This window comes from Cydia strobilella, chromosome 1 (assembly GCF_947568885.1).
Source record: "Cydia strobilella chromosome 1, ilCydStro3.1, whole genome shotgun sequence".
Taxonomy (NCBI): Eukaryota; Metazoa; Arthropoda; class Insecta; order Lepidoptera; family Tortricidae; genus Cydia; species Cydia strobilella.
In genome coordinates, this window is record NC_086041.1 from 13,419,510 (window position 1) to 13,437,735 (window position 18,226).

The window sequence follows — 18,226 nt, forward strand, 5'->3', positions numbered from 1 at the left end:
GACCCCCCTTTTTCGCACCGGAAGTGGCTATTTTTTTTGTACTTTCGGCTAGTTCCGCCGTGGCAGACTATCAAATCCGGACTTAGCATCAGTTTTATGGGAAACCATTGTGCATCTCATCGCGGTATCACGTTGGTTCGAAACTTTACTGCCGGCTCTTCTACCACTAGAAAACAATATCCATGACGGTTGCATGAAACACACATCCATCATCATACGTACATGACATCTATCTTGGATTCAAAAATGGTAATCATTTTCAACATCATTACCCCCGATGACCTAAAAAACGATAGCTATGACGATTTTTACGTGAAAGTACGTATGCCATTTTGGATTCTAAAATAGTCATAATTATCGAGATCCGAACCCTCTACAACTTAGATTCACGAAAAATGATCTTCATGTCTGCCATCATTTTTTAAACCACTCTTTTTGCTATTTTTAATGACTATTTTTCATGGAATACTATAACTAGTTCTGTGCTTAATATATATTCTGCTAATTGGGGTAGAGACAAATCCAGCAAACCCAAAAATCATTAAAATCGGTTCAGCCGTTCTTAAATAATAAATGGTGTAACTTTATATAGGGGAGACAGAGAGGTGAGTTAAAACAGAAGTAGGTTAAAACAACGTCTATCGGCCTGATTCGAACTTTAAGATACGTGAAAAATTTGTTAAAGATACGACATGGATCGGATATGTCAGCGTCAAAGGTGACGTTTCTTGAAACAAAAATGTCACTTTTGACACTGACATATCCGATCCATATCGTATCTTTAGCAAATTTTCGACATACTCGTACATAAAGTTCGAATCAGACCGTTTCACTATTATCGAACTGGTAAAACGATGTTTAGCCGGCTCACCGTCCGTTGGTCCCTCAAAATGCGTTCTTGCCTAAAGACGATTATAAATATGTATATATCCGTCACTACTCTAATAAGTAAAAAAACAATAAAGTTAGATAATTATATGGGAATTTAAATACGTACCACCACACGAAGTGTTGTGTAACTGTTTGACCTAGGTAATGGTATGAACGCATTTCTCATATCTGGATATGCCTTTCATCATAGAATAAACACGCTTCCCGAAACTTTCTGTAACATGTTCGTGCAAACATCTTGTCTTTGCTCGTAACTCTTAATCCTACCCTGAAGATGCGCAAACAACACTATAAAGTCAAATGTCAAATGACTCTCGTAAAACGCCCCCGAATTAAATTCATGCAAATAAGCGGTAGTAAAATTTCTAGAATGCAATACTCAATATAGGTATAGTGTCTGTATACTAGTAGGCAACAGAAAATGGTACATACTTCAAAATCTGATTTTTCAAATAGGTGTTTTAAAAAACCGGCCAAGTGTGAGTAGGCCTCGCCCACCGAGGGTTCCATACTTTTTAGTATTTGTTGTTATAGCGGCAACAGAAAAACACCATCTGTGAAAATTTTAACTGTCTAGCTATCACGGTTCATGAGATAAAGCCTGGTGACAGGCAGACGGACAGACGGACAGCGGTAGTAATAGGGTCCCGTTTTTACCCTTTGGGTACGGAACCCTAAAAAAACCGTGCTTACCTATCTAATGTAAGGTAGCTTGGGGACCAGTGATTCAGAAGTTAAAGCCAAGGGACCTACATATATCTTCGGATGTGCGCGTGGATGTTGAGTGTTGCGTGTCGGATTATGGACAATAATTAACATTTATGTGTAGTGGGCGGTTTAAAAATGTGATGTCTACCCCAAACTTTTTCATGCACTTTTCGTCGGGAAGTCACACAAATCTCTGTTTTGACATTTTGCTGAGACGACAGTTAGCCGCGACCATGACCAGTGAAACCTGTGTCGAAACGTCGGTACAGGTAACCAAATAAATTCGCGTTAGACCCGATTGTAAAAGTGATTTCACATGTATCTTTGGTACATTTATTGTTTATGTAAATCAGATAAGACCGTCTAGCATGACTTGCGTTCTCGCGCGCGACTCTAAATATCTTGCGAGACTTCAAGGATGGAGACGCGCGCGAGAACGCAAGTCATGCTAGCCGGTAAAAGCTGCACTTTCTTATGTAAGTGCTGAAATCTGCATGTAAATTTGCAAAATTTTCCAAATCTCTCTTACAGCGGCAATAGGCTTACGAATGTCGTCATCAATTTTACGATCCCGTCCCGTGCGAGTTGGCTTGAGCCACTTTTATAGTTGTACTAATTTTATGCGTTGTGATAAGTTTCTCAGTTTATTTTCGAGGCCTTAGGTAACTTACGAGGAGAATTTGTCGTATAGTAAACTCATAATGCTAAAAAATAGAACTATTACGAAATAATAAAAATGCAGTAAAATTAAAATCCATGATTTCACTATGGTGAGTCAAACATGTAGTCCAATGCCTATAGTGTAACTAATACACACAATTTGTCTTCAAATATTTAGTAATAAAGATAACAATGTTGAAATACCACATTCAGAACCGTGACATGAAATGTGCCATGTGATTGAACACACGTGTGAAACGCCAGTGAGTTGTGTATGGTGACAAAGGCAATTAGTATAATGTTCGCTCACGACCAATAATTAGGCTAAATTTAGACATACTTTAATTCTACGAAAAAGGTTTAATTGTTTATACATATGTGTAACACACATATACGTGTAACAATTTCTAACTCTTTTTGTATTTTGACAGGGTGGAAAGTAGATCACAAAGTCGGTGGAGGTCCGCCGGGCTGTTCTACAAACAGTCACTTTCGGCGCTTACGAGTTTACATAATAATATTGTAAGACAATTGAATACCTTATCTTACAGGTCTCAAAGAAAAAGCAAGCTCAATTTCGAGTTGTTCTCACTGACATGCTGGTCATCACGTCACTGCTATCAAAGAGGATATATAATAGGATAGAGCGGTACTGTCACAGTAAATTTTGTAACCACAGTAAATCCACTGCCATCTATCGACACACTTTAAAACAAAAATGAAGATTCATAAAAATACGAGAAAATGTATTTAAATATGGATAAATGATTTTTTTTTATTTGCATTAATTATTTTTATGATTTTTACCCATGTTCTTTAACTGATATGCTTTATAATTGGTAAATAACAAACGAAACCGTCAACTCCCTCTATACGAGAGTAGGCCAAAGGTAGTGGCGTCATCTGATCGAGAATCAAATTTTCGTGATTTTTCTTTAGACTGTATCCATCTATTACGGAGTTATATCTATCCTTGCTGCTATCTATAAACGTGTAACTAAATAATAGCCCTAACTTAAAGAAAAAATAACAATTCGATTATTGTTTATTTCCCTCCCTTTCCCCAGATTTTATTAGAAGAGCAAAGTTATTTTACATCTCGTGTTTTTGAGTCCCTCGCTACGCTCAAGATTCAACCTTAGAATCTTTCGCTTTCTCGGGACTCAAAATAAACACTCGCAAGAAAAACCAACTTTCCTCTCTTGTTGCACAAATAACTATTTTTAAATATTGGTTTTTGACCAATGAGTTTTTTTTATATTGTGTAGGTGTGGCGATATTGTCAATCAGCTTTATTAACGTTAATAATTTAACGTCTAACTGCACTTACTTATTCACCGTCATCTACTAGTAATCAATAATGCAACAGCCACTTGTCCGCCTGTCATCGGCTAATCCATCTCAGGGTTGTCAATTTTGCTTCGTTACCGAGAACCTGCTTTGATAAGACATGCAGATAGGATTATTGCGGTAGCACCCCTAACTCAACTCAATGTGCGCAAAGCTATTTGTCGTAACACAGCGATATCGCTTTCGCAGTCTTTCTCATAAGGTCTTTAAGGCATTGAATTGTATTAATAGAATAAGAAAATAAGAATAAAGCATCATTCACAACGTCTATGTTCAGTAATGAAAATCAATGACCAACTAGTATTTGATAATATGTAAGTATGTAATGTAGAAGAAACAGGCAAGTACATACATATTTAGAAATACTGAATTTCATTGGAGCTACAAATTATTTACCTTACTTATTTAATCATTCGACGATTCAAAAGGGTTCATTAAGATATTTATCGATGCGTCGACCCACAACGCCGCTCGAAAGACTTGTTGAATTCTGCAAAAGGTGATGTTTCTGTTTCGTTCAGTTTTTAGCCGCTTTCGGCGCGGCTGATCTGATAAGACATCCTAGACATACCGCGCGATATTATGCTGCGAGTTCCGAATACGCACGCTGTTCTACCGCGATTAGCTTGCAGCTTGTTTGGCGGTAAGCCCTTTGTCTATTACCGGCTTAGACTGCATCGATTAGTGCGATTCGGTCTTAATTGGACGTGCGTTGGTTTGTCTAATGGACTTAGCTGAGGTTGGGGAAACGTGAAGTGACTAACTATAATTGTTATTAAAACACTAATATACAGCTGTGTGAATGTAAATATTTATATGTCTTACTTTAAAAAAGGAAATAATAATTATCAGAACTTTTAATCACTGATCTGTTATTAAAATACTGGCTCTAAACCTTTTAAGAGGATTTTTTCTTCGTTTGCGTGGAATGATGAATGATAAAAACTTCTTCTTTGTCGTCACACTCTTGTCACAGTGATCGTGGTCGTCATATCAGGGCCGGTGTCAAGCTTCAAAATCCGTCGCCATTATTCCCTTACCGCAGCCATTATTTTACATTAGGTCTGTCCAACGCATCGGAGACCGATAGGTGAGAATACGAAAGAAAGTGCGATTACTACACTTGAAGATGGAACAAAGACGCTGTTTGATACCAAGATTAAGTAAGACGTTGGTTCGGAACTATGTCCAGGTTATGCTAAGCATTGTTTTCCAACACCACTCTTCTCGCTTTCCCTTAAATTCCAAAAAGCACTAATGCCCTGACAAGTCGTATTTTAGTGGCTTTTGTGATGTTTCTGTTTCTCCATATTTTCCTGTGCCGATCCATGGCGGATCTGGTGATAGCCATGCGCCGTTTAATTTCATTTGCGCATAATCCATACTAATATTATAAATGCGAAAGTCTGTCTGTCTGTCTGTCTGTCTGTCTGTGTGTTCCCTGTTCACGCTTAAACCGCTGAATCGATTTAGATGAAATTTGGCATAGAGATAGGTTGAGTCCCTGAGAAGGACATAGGATAGTTTTTATCCCGAAAATCATCCCTTAAGAAAGTAAAAAGCGGGATGGAATTGAGATAATTAATGAAGTGTCTGCTAATTTGTGTGCATAATATGCTCAAAATGAATAATTGCTATAAGATTTTCTCCAGGTGCTATTCTTACTCTAGCTGGGGTTACTAAGTCCACGCAGACGAAGTCGCGGGCAAAAGCTAGTAAAATATATAATTTAAAAATAATATAAAACTATGAAAACGGATTATATCGCGTATATTGAATTTATAATACACCACGAACGCTGTAAAGAGTTCGAAACGTCGGGATGTATTATAAATTCAATATACGCGATATAATCCGTTTTCATAGTTTTATTTCATGAGTAACTATCGCGGTAACCGAAGACAATATTAAAAATAATAGACAAAAAAACAGAAAAAAACTACCCTGTCATTTGCCGGGCTTCAAACTATCACCTTACCGAATTTCATCTAAATCGGTTCAGCGCTTTAAGCGTAAAGAGGGAACAGACAGACAGACAAACATTTCGCGTTAATAATATTTAGTAGAGGTGTAGGTACAGTCCTTATAGTAAAATATAGTAGGTAAATGTAATAGTTTACTAAGTAATTCTATTTTTTTAGACCTATATCTTATAGGTCTAAGTCCGTAATAGATGGACCCAGTCTAAGGAAAAACCGTGCCTCGAAAATCAAGAAAGTTTGATTCTCGATCAGATGGCGCCACTACTTTCGGCCTACTCTCGTATAGAGGGCGTTGACGGTTTCGTTTTATTTATTTAACAATTTTAACGCATATCAGTGAAAGAACATGAGTCAAAATAATAGTGGCTTGGCGGAACAGGCTTTAGGTTACTTTTCGCTCATGTCGTCGCAAACATGGACATATTTGGTATGTGCATTCAGTGTGATGTCCTGAATACAAATATATGAGATGACAAGCGCGAAAGTGGTGGGGGTAGTTGCTGTGACGTCAAAAAGTCGGCAGTACAAAGTTTTTTACTTTTTTTTTATCATACCATCCACATGGTAATTTAATTTTGTCACATTTAATGTAACAGAAAATTTAACCTTTTTTCTTTCAACTTGATGTACTTTTCTTATTTTTAGTTATATCTGGTTAATTATTTTTTAACGTTATATAGAGGATATCCACAGTCACATGGTATGAATTTTGGAATGATCCTTTCAGTCATTTTCAATTTAGAGCAGTTCAAAGTCAACTGTGGATTGTGAAATTTTTGAACGTTTTCTAATAATTTGTTAGACGAAGTATTGAAAATGTTATAGTATGTTATATATTTGTGATGTACTCACAAAGCCCTTTCATTTGATACCCCACATGATATGATTTAAAAAAAAAACTTTGTACTGCCGAATTTTTGACGTCACAGCAACTGCCTCCACCACTTTCGCGCTTGTCATCTCATACATTTGTATTCAGGACATCACACTGAATGCACTGATACCAAATATTTCCATGTTCGCGACGACATGAGCGAAAATCGATTTCCAGAAGACTTCTATACCATAAACCGCCGTACTATAATTTAAAAATAATAAATGCAAATATTGCAAATAAAAAAATAACATTTATCCATGTATAAATACATTTTTTGATACTTTTAACTTTAGTTTTAATCGTGTGTCGGTAGATGGCAGTGAATTTACTGTGGCTACAACATTTACTATGACAGTACCGCTCTATCCTATATCCTCTTTGGTAATACCTATAATTAAAATAGGTCCATATGAAATAGTCAAACATTTATCAGGTCAATATAATATTTATGTACTTAAATAAGTTACCTGTTATATGAATATTAATTTATCCTCATTAAATGACCGTCATTTTTATTATGTCCGCAAAAATTAAAATGCAAGCCACGATATGTGACCCTTTTAGGCGAAGTGTGGAATTTTTCATTTGCAATGAAATTAATATCGCTCATAAATTGTTGCACGTAGTCACGTACGCAACGCATTTACACTATTTCTATAAATTTAGTCACTTTATTACCAATTTACCACATATAACATTGAATATCCTAAACAATTTAATTTTAGAACATAACTAAATGGATCGGTGTTATATGCGAAATCTAATACTAAGTTAAATAGTTATTAGTATAATACACAATATTGATGTTACCGTAAAAACCAGTTTTTAGTGAAAACGCGTTTTCCCTAGTTACAAGTAGTCTTTTCCCTAGTCAAAAGTGACGTTTCTGGTTAAAGACATCTCACATTTGACACTGACAGATCGAATCCGGATCTAATTGATAACCTGTTATTAAAATCAGAATATGCCTGTATGTTCACAAAAAATGGCGCATTTATAATTAAGTTGACAATGTAGATAAAACGTAAACGTCCGATATATTACGGCGGTGACTTTGCTAAGTCATATGGTTTGCTTGCACATGCAGTTATTGTGTAAACTGTTATTGAATACGCTTTATGAAGTGGCGCCCCAAGCCCTGTTACCAGCAAAGGTCTTTGAAAAATGTCTCAAATAAACACCCGGACAGAGATCAACGACGCTACATCTATTTTGACTCACAATAAAACGTGTAGGGGTGTGATTCCCCTACCCAAAATATTGTCATTTAGCATTATGCAAATGTTCAATATTCCCTTTGAAAGTATAATTTTACTAATTGTTAATTTTGCCTAAAGCTATTTACAATACTTCAACTTGTATTAAGAAACAATTTTCCTGACAAACAGCTTGTTCGCTTTAAAACAGAACTTTACGATCACTGTGGTAAATGTTAAATTTGTATTCTAATGTCAAGCAGGGTAAATTTGTATTTTAATTCTCAAGTAATAGCTTGATATCATTAGAACTTAGTTAGTCGTTTATAAGATTAGCCTTAAGGCTAATTTGCCTTCAAAGGGTCTCTAAGTGCATAAATTTATGCGATTTTACGACTACTTAACGTGCCTGGAGCACACGAAACTTGACTTCAAAAAGTAAAGGATCTTACTTCGTCGGGATATTTTTTAAATCCTTTTTTAAACCTTTCAAATTTACACACAGCTGAAGAAAACCACACGATTGTCAACCGAACTCTTAATAAATTATGGCCATACAAATACATGTTCTTCAAATCTTGTAACTTAAGTTCAGCAAGCGCGTTTCTCCATACAAACGTAGTTACGCTTTTATTTTAAAACGACTTGCTAGATTGCTCTGAAACTTTGTACTTCCAATAGCATAAGGTATATCTTAGGTCTGTAATTAGTTTATGTAGCTTCAGATACAATACTTGAAAAAATACAGCGAATTTAAGTTTTTCATACAAAACTTGTTTTTGTTCTATTTCGTTTGTTTTATATACTAGAACTATATAAACTAATTACAGACCTAGATATACCTTATGTCATGTGCAAAGTTTCATTACAATCAAACACGTAGTTTTAAAATGAGAACGAAACTCCGTTTGTATAGGATGGTGAACGTCGGCCGAGCTTGCCGCTTGACAATGCAATAATATATGCTAACATCGATCTGATCTGATGATGTAGTCGGAAAGCAGCCAACAAAGGAACTCCTCTATGAAAAAAAAAAAAAACATTGGGTTTAGGCTTTTAAGAAAGATCTTGAAAAGTATGTACTTACTTGATAGACATTCGAAGGACAGAAAGTAACACTACAATAAAAGTGTCTATCAAAAAATATTTTAGACGGGAACTTGTCAAGTGTTATTGAAAGTCTATTTTTTGTTAAATAATATTTCTGATTTGGTTGATTTCGTATTTGTAGATTTAGGTAAGGAGGATGCAATAGTTAGGGGCTGGTACTACCGCATCCTATCTAAGTAGAATAAGAGGTCAACGCCATCGAATAGGTATTTCACTCATGACCATTATTAAACGAAAAGTATTCATATATCCAAATTAATATAGGTAATACCTATATAAGACAAGCAAAAGTAACTTGATGTCGGTCGGTCCGTCTGTACATATAACTAATATCTGCCTGTATGTGCATGTACAGTAAGCTGCAGAGATAACGGCTCCCCCTGCAAATAAGTTTCTATGCAGGGGGTCAGTTATCTGCATTTTACTGTACCTTTTTAAAATACCACTGACTGTAGCAACGTGATGCGCCTAAGTAAAATTCAAAGCAAGCGACTGACAAGTCTTATATCAACTGGCTTCTTTAGGCGTTTGAAGTTAAAAAATTTATTTTATTATTCCAGTATTCCGTGTTATTTATTTTCTAATGGAAGTGTTTATTAGCAATAAATGTATATTAGGCGGTGGAGTATTTAAAATATTTTAATAATGCAATCAAAATTTTATGTTGATTTCACAAATACATATAGCCAATGGGTATAATATTCAATTTAGTAACATGGGTTTAGGTTATAAGTATACTCCTCGTATAAAAGTGTTTTTATATGTTTTACGTGTGAGTGAATTAACTCATTTGCTGAGTATAATTATTACAATCTCCCTAATGTCCAGCACATTAGACTTATTGCCAAATGTATGTGAGGCAAGACAATTAGGTAAATCAACTTTCAAATTAAATTAGCGGTAGGGTTCTTGTCGGCGAATTTTTCTGTAGTAGATTTCTTTCAAAAACTGCATTCAATATTGAGAACCATTTGCTTCGTGGAAATTTTACTGTTCATTATTTTAGTAGAAATAGTATCAGGATTAGGTATTTTATTGTATAGGAAGTAGTCAAATAGTCAAGGGTAGGTAGTCAGTTAACTCAATGGAGGTAGTGTAAAGTAGGTTAAGTCAAATAATTAAATATTTATGTCATTCTTACAAACGACAGATTCGCAAAACAACCGATATAATAAGGATCTTAAATATTGAATCAGCATATCTAGTATGTGTGCAAGTTTCCTTAGTTTCTCTAATTGATTTTATAATTGAATATATTAATTGTATATATGGATTAGTTTCCAGCTGCGTGCATTTAGAAGCTTATTCTGCACATTTTAGTCGTGATTGGCATGTTTGTTCATGAATCTTTATCAATAAAGTAATAAAATATAATGCATAAAAATAAAACAACATATGTAACGTGAACATATGCTTGGTGAACCCTGCATTGTGTTTACTGCCTAAAAATTTTGTTATTCTAATTCGCCTCTTGTAAATCCTGTATCACTAACTCGCATGAACGCATAGGTAGATGCAGTCACATACCTAAATGAACAACGAGTTCTTCTCAATCTATCCTACTTATAAAGGGTATCAAAGAAGTTATTAGTGTTATTACATGTTATACCTTGAAGTATACCTAAGTCTTCAAGCAGTAATGCATCTTGAAGACTAATAAAAGTAATACAAACTTATTATAGAGGTGACAGCAATAAAAAAGGTTATGTCAACTTTTTACCACAATTGTCATCATTAAAAACGAAAAAGACAGTTGTAAGTGTCAAGTGTAAAAAAAATCAAAAAATTTTATGTTATGGAAAATTGTAGAGCTTATAATATTTTACTTTTATAATTTTGGTAAATGTAATAAAATAATGTGTATTGTGATGAGCATATTGTACGGTATTAAGTAAGAAAGATATGCTTACACCCGACAAAAGAACATTTGAACAAAGATACAATTCGTGTTTCGTCGACCTAGGAGTAAAAACTAGTAAGTGCATTAATGCATTCGGTAAATGTTCATTCACTCACGAGAATAAAACATGAGAAGCATTTCAAATAGTCAACATTAGAAAAGTTTATACTAAATATGAAGGTTACCTTACCAAAGCAAGGGCAGACTAAAGGTTTTTTAGATAATTATAAATGATGATTTTCAGTATTACACCCTTTTTAGGGTTCCGTACCTAAAAGGTACGATTGTACAAAAGGAACCCTTATGATGCGACTCTGTCCGTCCGTCCGTCCGTCTGTCTGTCACATTGTTAAATATCTTGAGAACTACTACTGAAGCTATCGATTTGAAAATTGGAATAGTTATGAACAACGCTAACCCAAACACTTGGAATAGTTATGAACAACGCTAACCCAAACACATTGGAAGTGTAATTAATTTTATTTTTATTGATTATGGAAAATGCCCATTAAAAAGAGGGCGCACTTTTTTTCCATAGTGAACAAAAATTGAGTTATGAAGGAGATTGTGAAAAAAATACACTTTTAAACTATTCAAGCCCGAAATCGCCAAAAGTCCGTTCCTTCGAACAATAGGTGTTGGTAGTATGGCCAGACCCGAAAAACCCTATGTAGGTACTGATTAGCTGCTAGAAAGTTCCCAAATTGCGAAATTTTCTAAAAGGAAACATTTTGGAAACCTCATTTGTAAAGAGATTGAAACTTTCCTGTTGCATGTCCAAAATGGAAAGTTTCATAATTTTTTTGAAATATCTGAGAACTAGGGATGTACCGACTAGTCGGGAAAGCCGACTATCCGGCCACATTTGTAGTCGGCGATTAGTCGGCGACTAGTCGGCCAAAATGGCCGATTAGTCGGCCTTTTATTAGTTACAGAAAAACAGGACATAAACTAAATAAACAGCAAATACATTTGATAAAATTTCAATTTTATTCAATGAAATTAATTATACTTTATACCTGTTAAGGGTGCATACGAATATTGTTATTCATATTTCTATATTAAATTCATGTGTAGGGAGTAAATAGATAGATTTATTTATTTCTTAAAGAAAAAGACACAGTACTTTATACAAAGAGATCTATTCAATATTATGTAGTTGGTTGCAATTACAAATGTTTTATTACAGTGCCTATGTAATTTTTATTATTTGAGGCGGGCGGGTCTCTTAAGGAAAGTCTATTTTGCTCAAAATGCTCAAATGGCAATTGGCTTATTTATGCATAAAGCTTGTATTTGAAGGAAATATTTTTTATTCGAATATTTGATGCCGTAATATCTTGTAGCATATGCATTTCCTTGGTTAAATTGTCATTTAATTGCTTAAAATGTGAAATAAAATGCATTAAAATTACGCGCAAAAAGCTAAAACGACGAAAGGAACAAGAAAATTGTTTTACAAATGCATTCTAACTTAGACATAGCTGCTGCAGTGGCTATCTGAATGTAAACTTTAAAGAGAAATAATGATTTATGAATTTGGCCGACTAGCCGACTAGTCGGCCGACTAATCGGCCATCGGAGCGCCGATTAGTCGGCTAGTCGGCCAAATCAATAGTCGGTACATCACTACTGAGAACATATTTACTTTTAGGGTTTTTTTGCAACTTGAACATACAGGTACCTATTTAACTTTACCTTTCAGTCGCCGGACTTATAATCGGCGGGATGCTGGGCAGCTTCTTCCTGCGCAGCGCTCGCAAGTGGCCGCTGTTCCTCGGTGGCGGCACCGGCGTCGGCATGGCCTACGCCAACTGCGAGAAGAGCCTCAACGAGTACCTCCTCTCGTTGGAGCCGGATCCCTGCTTGATCAAGTAAGTTATTAACTTTTTTAACAGTTTTTTTTCCAACACCTACGAAGTTACTTAATGTTGAATTATTGCCCAATTTTAACCTGTTATTATTATCGGTAAATTTAGATAGATATACCTTCTAACAGATATAGCCGAGGTCCTGGGTTCGAATACCGGTAAGGGCATTTATTTGTGTGAGAGTACACGAATATATGTCCCTGAGTTATGGGTTTTTCTATGTATATAAGTATGTATTGTATCTATATAATAAGTATGTGTATATCGTCGGATCGTCGCCTAGCACCCATAGTACAAAATTGGCTTAGTTTGTGGCTATAGGTTGATGTGTGTAACTGTAACATGTCCCCTAATATTTATTTATTTATTATTTTGAAATGATTAGAAATGCAGAATGCAATTTGTGTTGTGTTTGACTTCCAATTTATTTACATGTATAAAAAAACCCTATACTTAACTAACAGTAACTAAAATAAAGTTTATTATGATTACAGCTTATCATAAATTTACTCTACATTATCTACCATACCCAACACTGCCGGGCTTAAAAATATTATTTACAAAATACTTGTTTTTGTCTAATTCCTAATAAAAATGGTCATGATTCTCGCATTATTTTACTTATATTAATAATGCGAGAATCATAGAAATAGACAGCTGTTTTGTTATGCTGACATATTTATAAAAAAAGAGTCTACTAGGACATTGGCAAAGTCACTAATAATAATTATAATCGCTACACATTTTAACAAAAACAGCGAAACTAATTAGCAACCCTGGTGCACTTACAATCTTCAAAAACCCTGACATTGCCTTTCATAGCCTTATTACGTGTTTACTGTCTCAATGCAATCGCATTGAAAGGAATTACCGACAGTCTGGCGACAATCGATCCTTTCTATCCAGACAAAGGCGACGCGGACTAATTACCATCATAAAACGCTAAAGGATACTAAAAACGGTTTCGGTTGGTAAAAATATAGTAGCCACATTGTAGGGGTTGTAAATAATTTGGATATTGATGAAACGTTGTCGGGTTCACATGAGAAGTTATAATGACGGCCAATTGTGTTAACATTCTAGGGTTGTCAAAGTTAAACTTTTTTTATACCTATAAAAGAGCAATTATTGTATATATATATATATATTTCGGGGGTCTCGGAAAACGGCTCTAACGATTTCGATCAAAATCGATCTAGCTGGGTCTTATCTCTGGGAAGACGAGCATATTTGAGTTTTTTTTTAGTTTTCCGAGCAAAGCTCGGTCTCCCAGATATTTTTGTTTATTTCTTATTTTTATTAGATATATTATTTTTATTACATATATTATTTTTATTAGATATATTATTTTTACCTATTTGTAGGATGTAAGTTATAGTTTTATTTGACCAGAAAACATACTTGTTCTTTGACGATTTTATATTATGCAGTTCCTACTCTAATGCCACCCTCTTCTGTAATGGCATTTTAACAATCAGAATGAGAAACCCAAGTTAAATTTATAGCTTTATCAAAATAAGTAGGTACTTTTACAGACGCTATTTATATTGTAGAGTAGCAGCCCTAGCTAGTCCAAAGCTTTCGATACGGTCAAACGGTGAAGACGTTATTCCTGCTATACCCTCGCCACAGGAGACTTCCCCTGCCATTTAGTTCTTTGTCCCCGAAAAGGTCACTCACTATACTTACTGTTCCTGTTGAATCTGAAGTTTTTGCCGTCATATTTGTATAGGCACCGCCCTGTTCTTTACTATCCCGAATCACTTATTTTGCAAACGTACCGCCTCTGTAGTCTTTGCCACCCACCGTGCTTTCGTACGTTTTATTTTCACTCTTTAATGTTTTTTTTTTCAATATATTTCTATTGGCTTAAAATCTAAATTGGCCTGTTGGAGGATATGGTTGCGTTTGTCGGTAAATCGACACTTGTTTTTTTGCATTTACAATATTTTCATTCGGACCAACGTTTCAATCGTTTGTGAGTCATGTCCGACTTTGAAGCCGCCTTTGCAGTTCTATGGCTTTTTAGAAATAAAAAAGTTTGTGTCAATTACATTTTCTGTTTTGTCGTCGGTCGGCCCTTTTGTTCTTTGGCTTTGGAAACGTATGTTTTGGATGGACATGCGGACAATAGCTCCAAGGCTGCAATTCGTTATTAGATTTGTGTATGTTTTTCAAAGGTTTCGTCGTTACACTGTTTTGGATTTAGATAAATAATAAAAAACCGGACAAGTGCGAGTCGGACTCGCCCACCGAGGGGTTCCGTACTTTTTAGTATTTGTTGTTATAGCGGCAACAGAAATACATACATCATCTGTGAAAATTTCAACTGTCTATCACGGTTCAGGAGATAAAGCCTGGTGACAGACAGACAGACGGACAGTGGAGTCTTAGTAATAGGGTCCCGTTTTTATTATTTGGGTACGGAACCCTAAAAATGGAATTAATTTTATTACAATCAGTCGCTGTATTGACAATTTTGGATTTATTTCCCTATCCATTAGCATTTATCGATATAATTATAGTGTACATGTTTTGGTGCGTTAATAGACGCCAAATCAATATCTTTGTCTCTAGAAAACGAATTATTCTGACTCGTAAGCTCAAAGAACAGTCCAATCCGCAAGAAAGCATGAATGAAACTTACAAAACTATAATTCCTAGCAACATATATCAAAGGCACCCACTTATGTTAGGAAATTTAATGAAGAATATGTAAATATATTGTTTATAGGTAGCTGTTAATAATAATGAAAAACTGGAAAATCGGCCACTAAGGTGGGGGACAGGGAAGAAGGATCCACTTGAAAAGTTGCATCCTCTTCTATTTGTTTTTCTTATCTACATAAGTTACATGCATGCCAAGTTTCATGCTTTCTTCCGGAAGGGACGATACTTTTGAAATGTGTTAGGGAAATTAGCCGCGCGATAGGATAAGCTTTCTAAAATACATACATTTCTGAATTACTTTGACAGCTAATGCAATGGGCTGTGAGCATGACAGTTTAAAATTACTGTATTAGACTCTTAATTAGTATACTGTTTTCTCTGTTTTCAGAAAGCAGGCGTGATTCGGGCCACAATATCCTCCTACTACGATGCAATGTATGTAGTTCTAATGTTTTTTTTTAAGTGAATAAAGTTTTTTTTCACTTAAGTTTTTATTTACCTCTCGATATCTAACTCCAAATTAAATTAGATAAGTTTAAAATGTCGATTTTTCCTATTTTTAATCACTTTTCTGTTTTGGATAAGTTTCACGTTTATTAGGTAAAAAAGTTAAAAAAAAACTCCTAACGCATGTGTATTCCGTTTTTTTCCTTTTGAAGTACGGAACCCTAAAAAACCAGCCAAGTGCGTGTCGGACCACGCATAATGGAGGACTCTGTTCCTTCATACAATACAAAAAGTCATACAATCAAAAGAGCGGCACTTACTTCGTTTTAAAGACTAGTTTTAATTGGTCCGTTCGTTGGGAGTATTTAGACTCCTACTTTTTAAGGGATCTTCAGTTCAATATAATATTAATGTCAAAGTACTCGGTACAAAACCATTGCTTCAGCAGGTGAGTGATTAAATAACATAACATTACACAGTTCCATATTTGCTGTAAGTTTAACACCCCATGATGACACCGGGTCATCGTCCGCGGCGATTTCATCAGGTTCCGCAGCAGCTAACGCTATGGTGAGCCGGTGAGTCACTGTAATGAGTCATTGGCCTACAGGTGGGCTGGAGTCGCCGTTTACCGTTTATTTTAAACTAGCTCACAACTTAGTCCGTCTAATAGTTCTTCAAATAATTGAGAAGATTGTTATGAAATAAACATAAATTAAGCATGCGTTTTTTTAGAAAGAGAGTTAAATAGAAACCTTTCCGTTTTACTCTTACTTGACTAACTCGATAGTAGGTTTTCTAGAGGAGTTCTCTTTTTTTTTTCAAACGTCTAGAAATGCAGGCGTTCATAGACTACGATAAACACGTGGTGTCATGAAGGCGTCACAAATTCGGCAAAAGAAATCCGAAATCATAGATGTGCATTTTGGTGAAACAAGTTTCATTGACATGAACGACTTCAATAATAAAATGATTTAAGCAAGTCTATTAGATTAGCTATTACTATCCTCTGTATTCTGTTTACAAAGTCTGCGTAGAACAAACTTCATAAAAGTTGTAATAACTTTAAATACAGAACATTTGTACTTATTTATTTGCTCTATACCTCTCTTAGGCAAATAAAGGATACGCGGGCCGTTAAAAGTTGCAGTTCGTGATGTAAAATAGGTCAAAGCACGTCCACTGCAAGAAATAAAACATTTAATATCATACCTATAGAAAAACAAAGGCAGTACCTATAAGCCTTGGTTCGTGGAATAATAGTCTTTATAACAAAGTACGAAGAGTTTAAAAAGTGCAACATTTGAGTAGTGTTATGTACGCAAACATTACTTTATAGCCCTTTGTTGCAGTCCTGGACACTTTTATGTCCAATTTAAATTTTATGTGTAGGTAATTAATTAAATAGATACCTAACTCTTAAGTTGTATTACCAGGCCAGGTATTATTTATGAAACAACACAGGCGCCGATAGCGAAATGCCCCAATATTTGATAATGCTGGCGACATCGCGCGACTTATGAGGTCAATGTCGCCAGTACCCGTACCATGAGTGGTGACTCATGGTCAGTGACTGTCACTGTCAGTGGATAGTGTTAAGACTGACATATACGCTAGCGTCTAAGAAATTTACTTTCCACACATCTCGTTCGCATTAATATGTCAGTACGAGCGAGATGCATAGAAAGTAAATTACGTTCACGATAGCGTTTATGTCAGTGCCAAACTGATGGTAACCGTACAGGTCTTGGCAGCGAAGCGAAGCGAAGGTTGGCAGCGAAGTTTGCGAAACTTCCTGACGGTTTAGGGGCCTATCACAACTTTGCCGCACCAATAAGGCAAGAGGTAGGAAAGGTAGACGATATTCTAAATTTGATGTTCCCGATAGCCTCCCGTTTCATGCCGTTTCTTTCATACCTAGATATCATGAGCGTACAGATGTAGTGCATAATTATTTTCGTTCGTATTTTCACGAAAACCTACGAATGTGTCTTGCTATAATATTTTAGTCAGTCTTGGTAAAAAACGTACTGAGGTTGATTGAAGTAGCGTGACAAATACGAACGTTTCCGAGAAAATACGAAGGAAAACAAATACGCACTACATCTGTAGTTCGTTAGCAGAATTCCGTCCACAATTCCGTCACTATCCGATAGACTCGTTGACTATCGCTAGTAATATACGTCATTCGATGTTTTTAGAGATATATTCAGCTAGAACGTGAATATACTAGGGATGAAAATTCCGGAAAAAATCGAATGTTTTTTTTCGGGAATATTTTAAAATTTCGTTTTTTTTTCGGTTTTTTTCCAGTTCTATTAAGAAAATTAAATACGTCACACAATGCCACTGATGACAGTGTCAATGCCATAAACAAACACATTAGACATGCAACCTTAACCTACCTGTTTAAATTCCTAACTAAGTATATTGAAAAATATATTGTTTTTTTTCCTACCTGTTTAAATTCCTCAAAAGAAACTTGAAAAAAAAACGAGCCAATTTGAAATTTTCCCGCAATTTTCCCGGTTTTTTCAACGCTAGAATTTACCACACATAATATA

The 18,226-nt window shown here is 35.3% G+C and overlaps 1 protein-coding gene across 2 annotated transcripts in view; it reads left to right on the forward strand.

The window, feature by feature from the left end:
- Nucleotides 1-15,702, forward strand: part of LOC134746639 (MICOS complex subunit Mic10-like) — a 134,683-nt gene extending 118,981 nt beyond the window's left edge. Inside the window, exons 1-3 of one of the 2 annotated variants that reach the window (XM_063681119.1) lie at nt 10,532-10,749; nt 12,380-12,548; nt 15,604-15,702. In XM_063681119.1, the coding sequence (XP_063537189.1) occupies nt 10,677-10,749; nt 12,380-12,548; nt 15,604-15,616 (255 nt within the window). In that variant the 5' untranslated portion in view covers nt 10,532-10,676 and the 3' untranslated portion in view covers nt 15,617-15,702. Of the gene's footprint in view, nt 1-10,531; nt 10,750-12,379; nt 12,549-15,603 lie in introns of those variants that run through there. The other variant, XM_063681108.1, reaches the window with a different exon arrangement.
- Nucleotides 15,703-18,226: the final 2,524 nt, after the last annotated feature.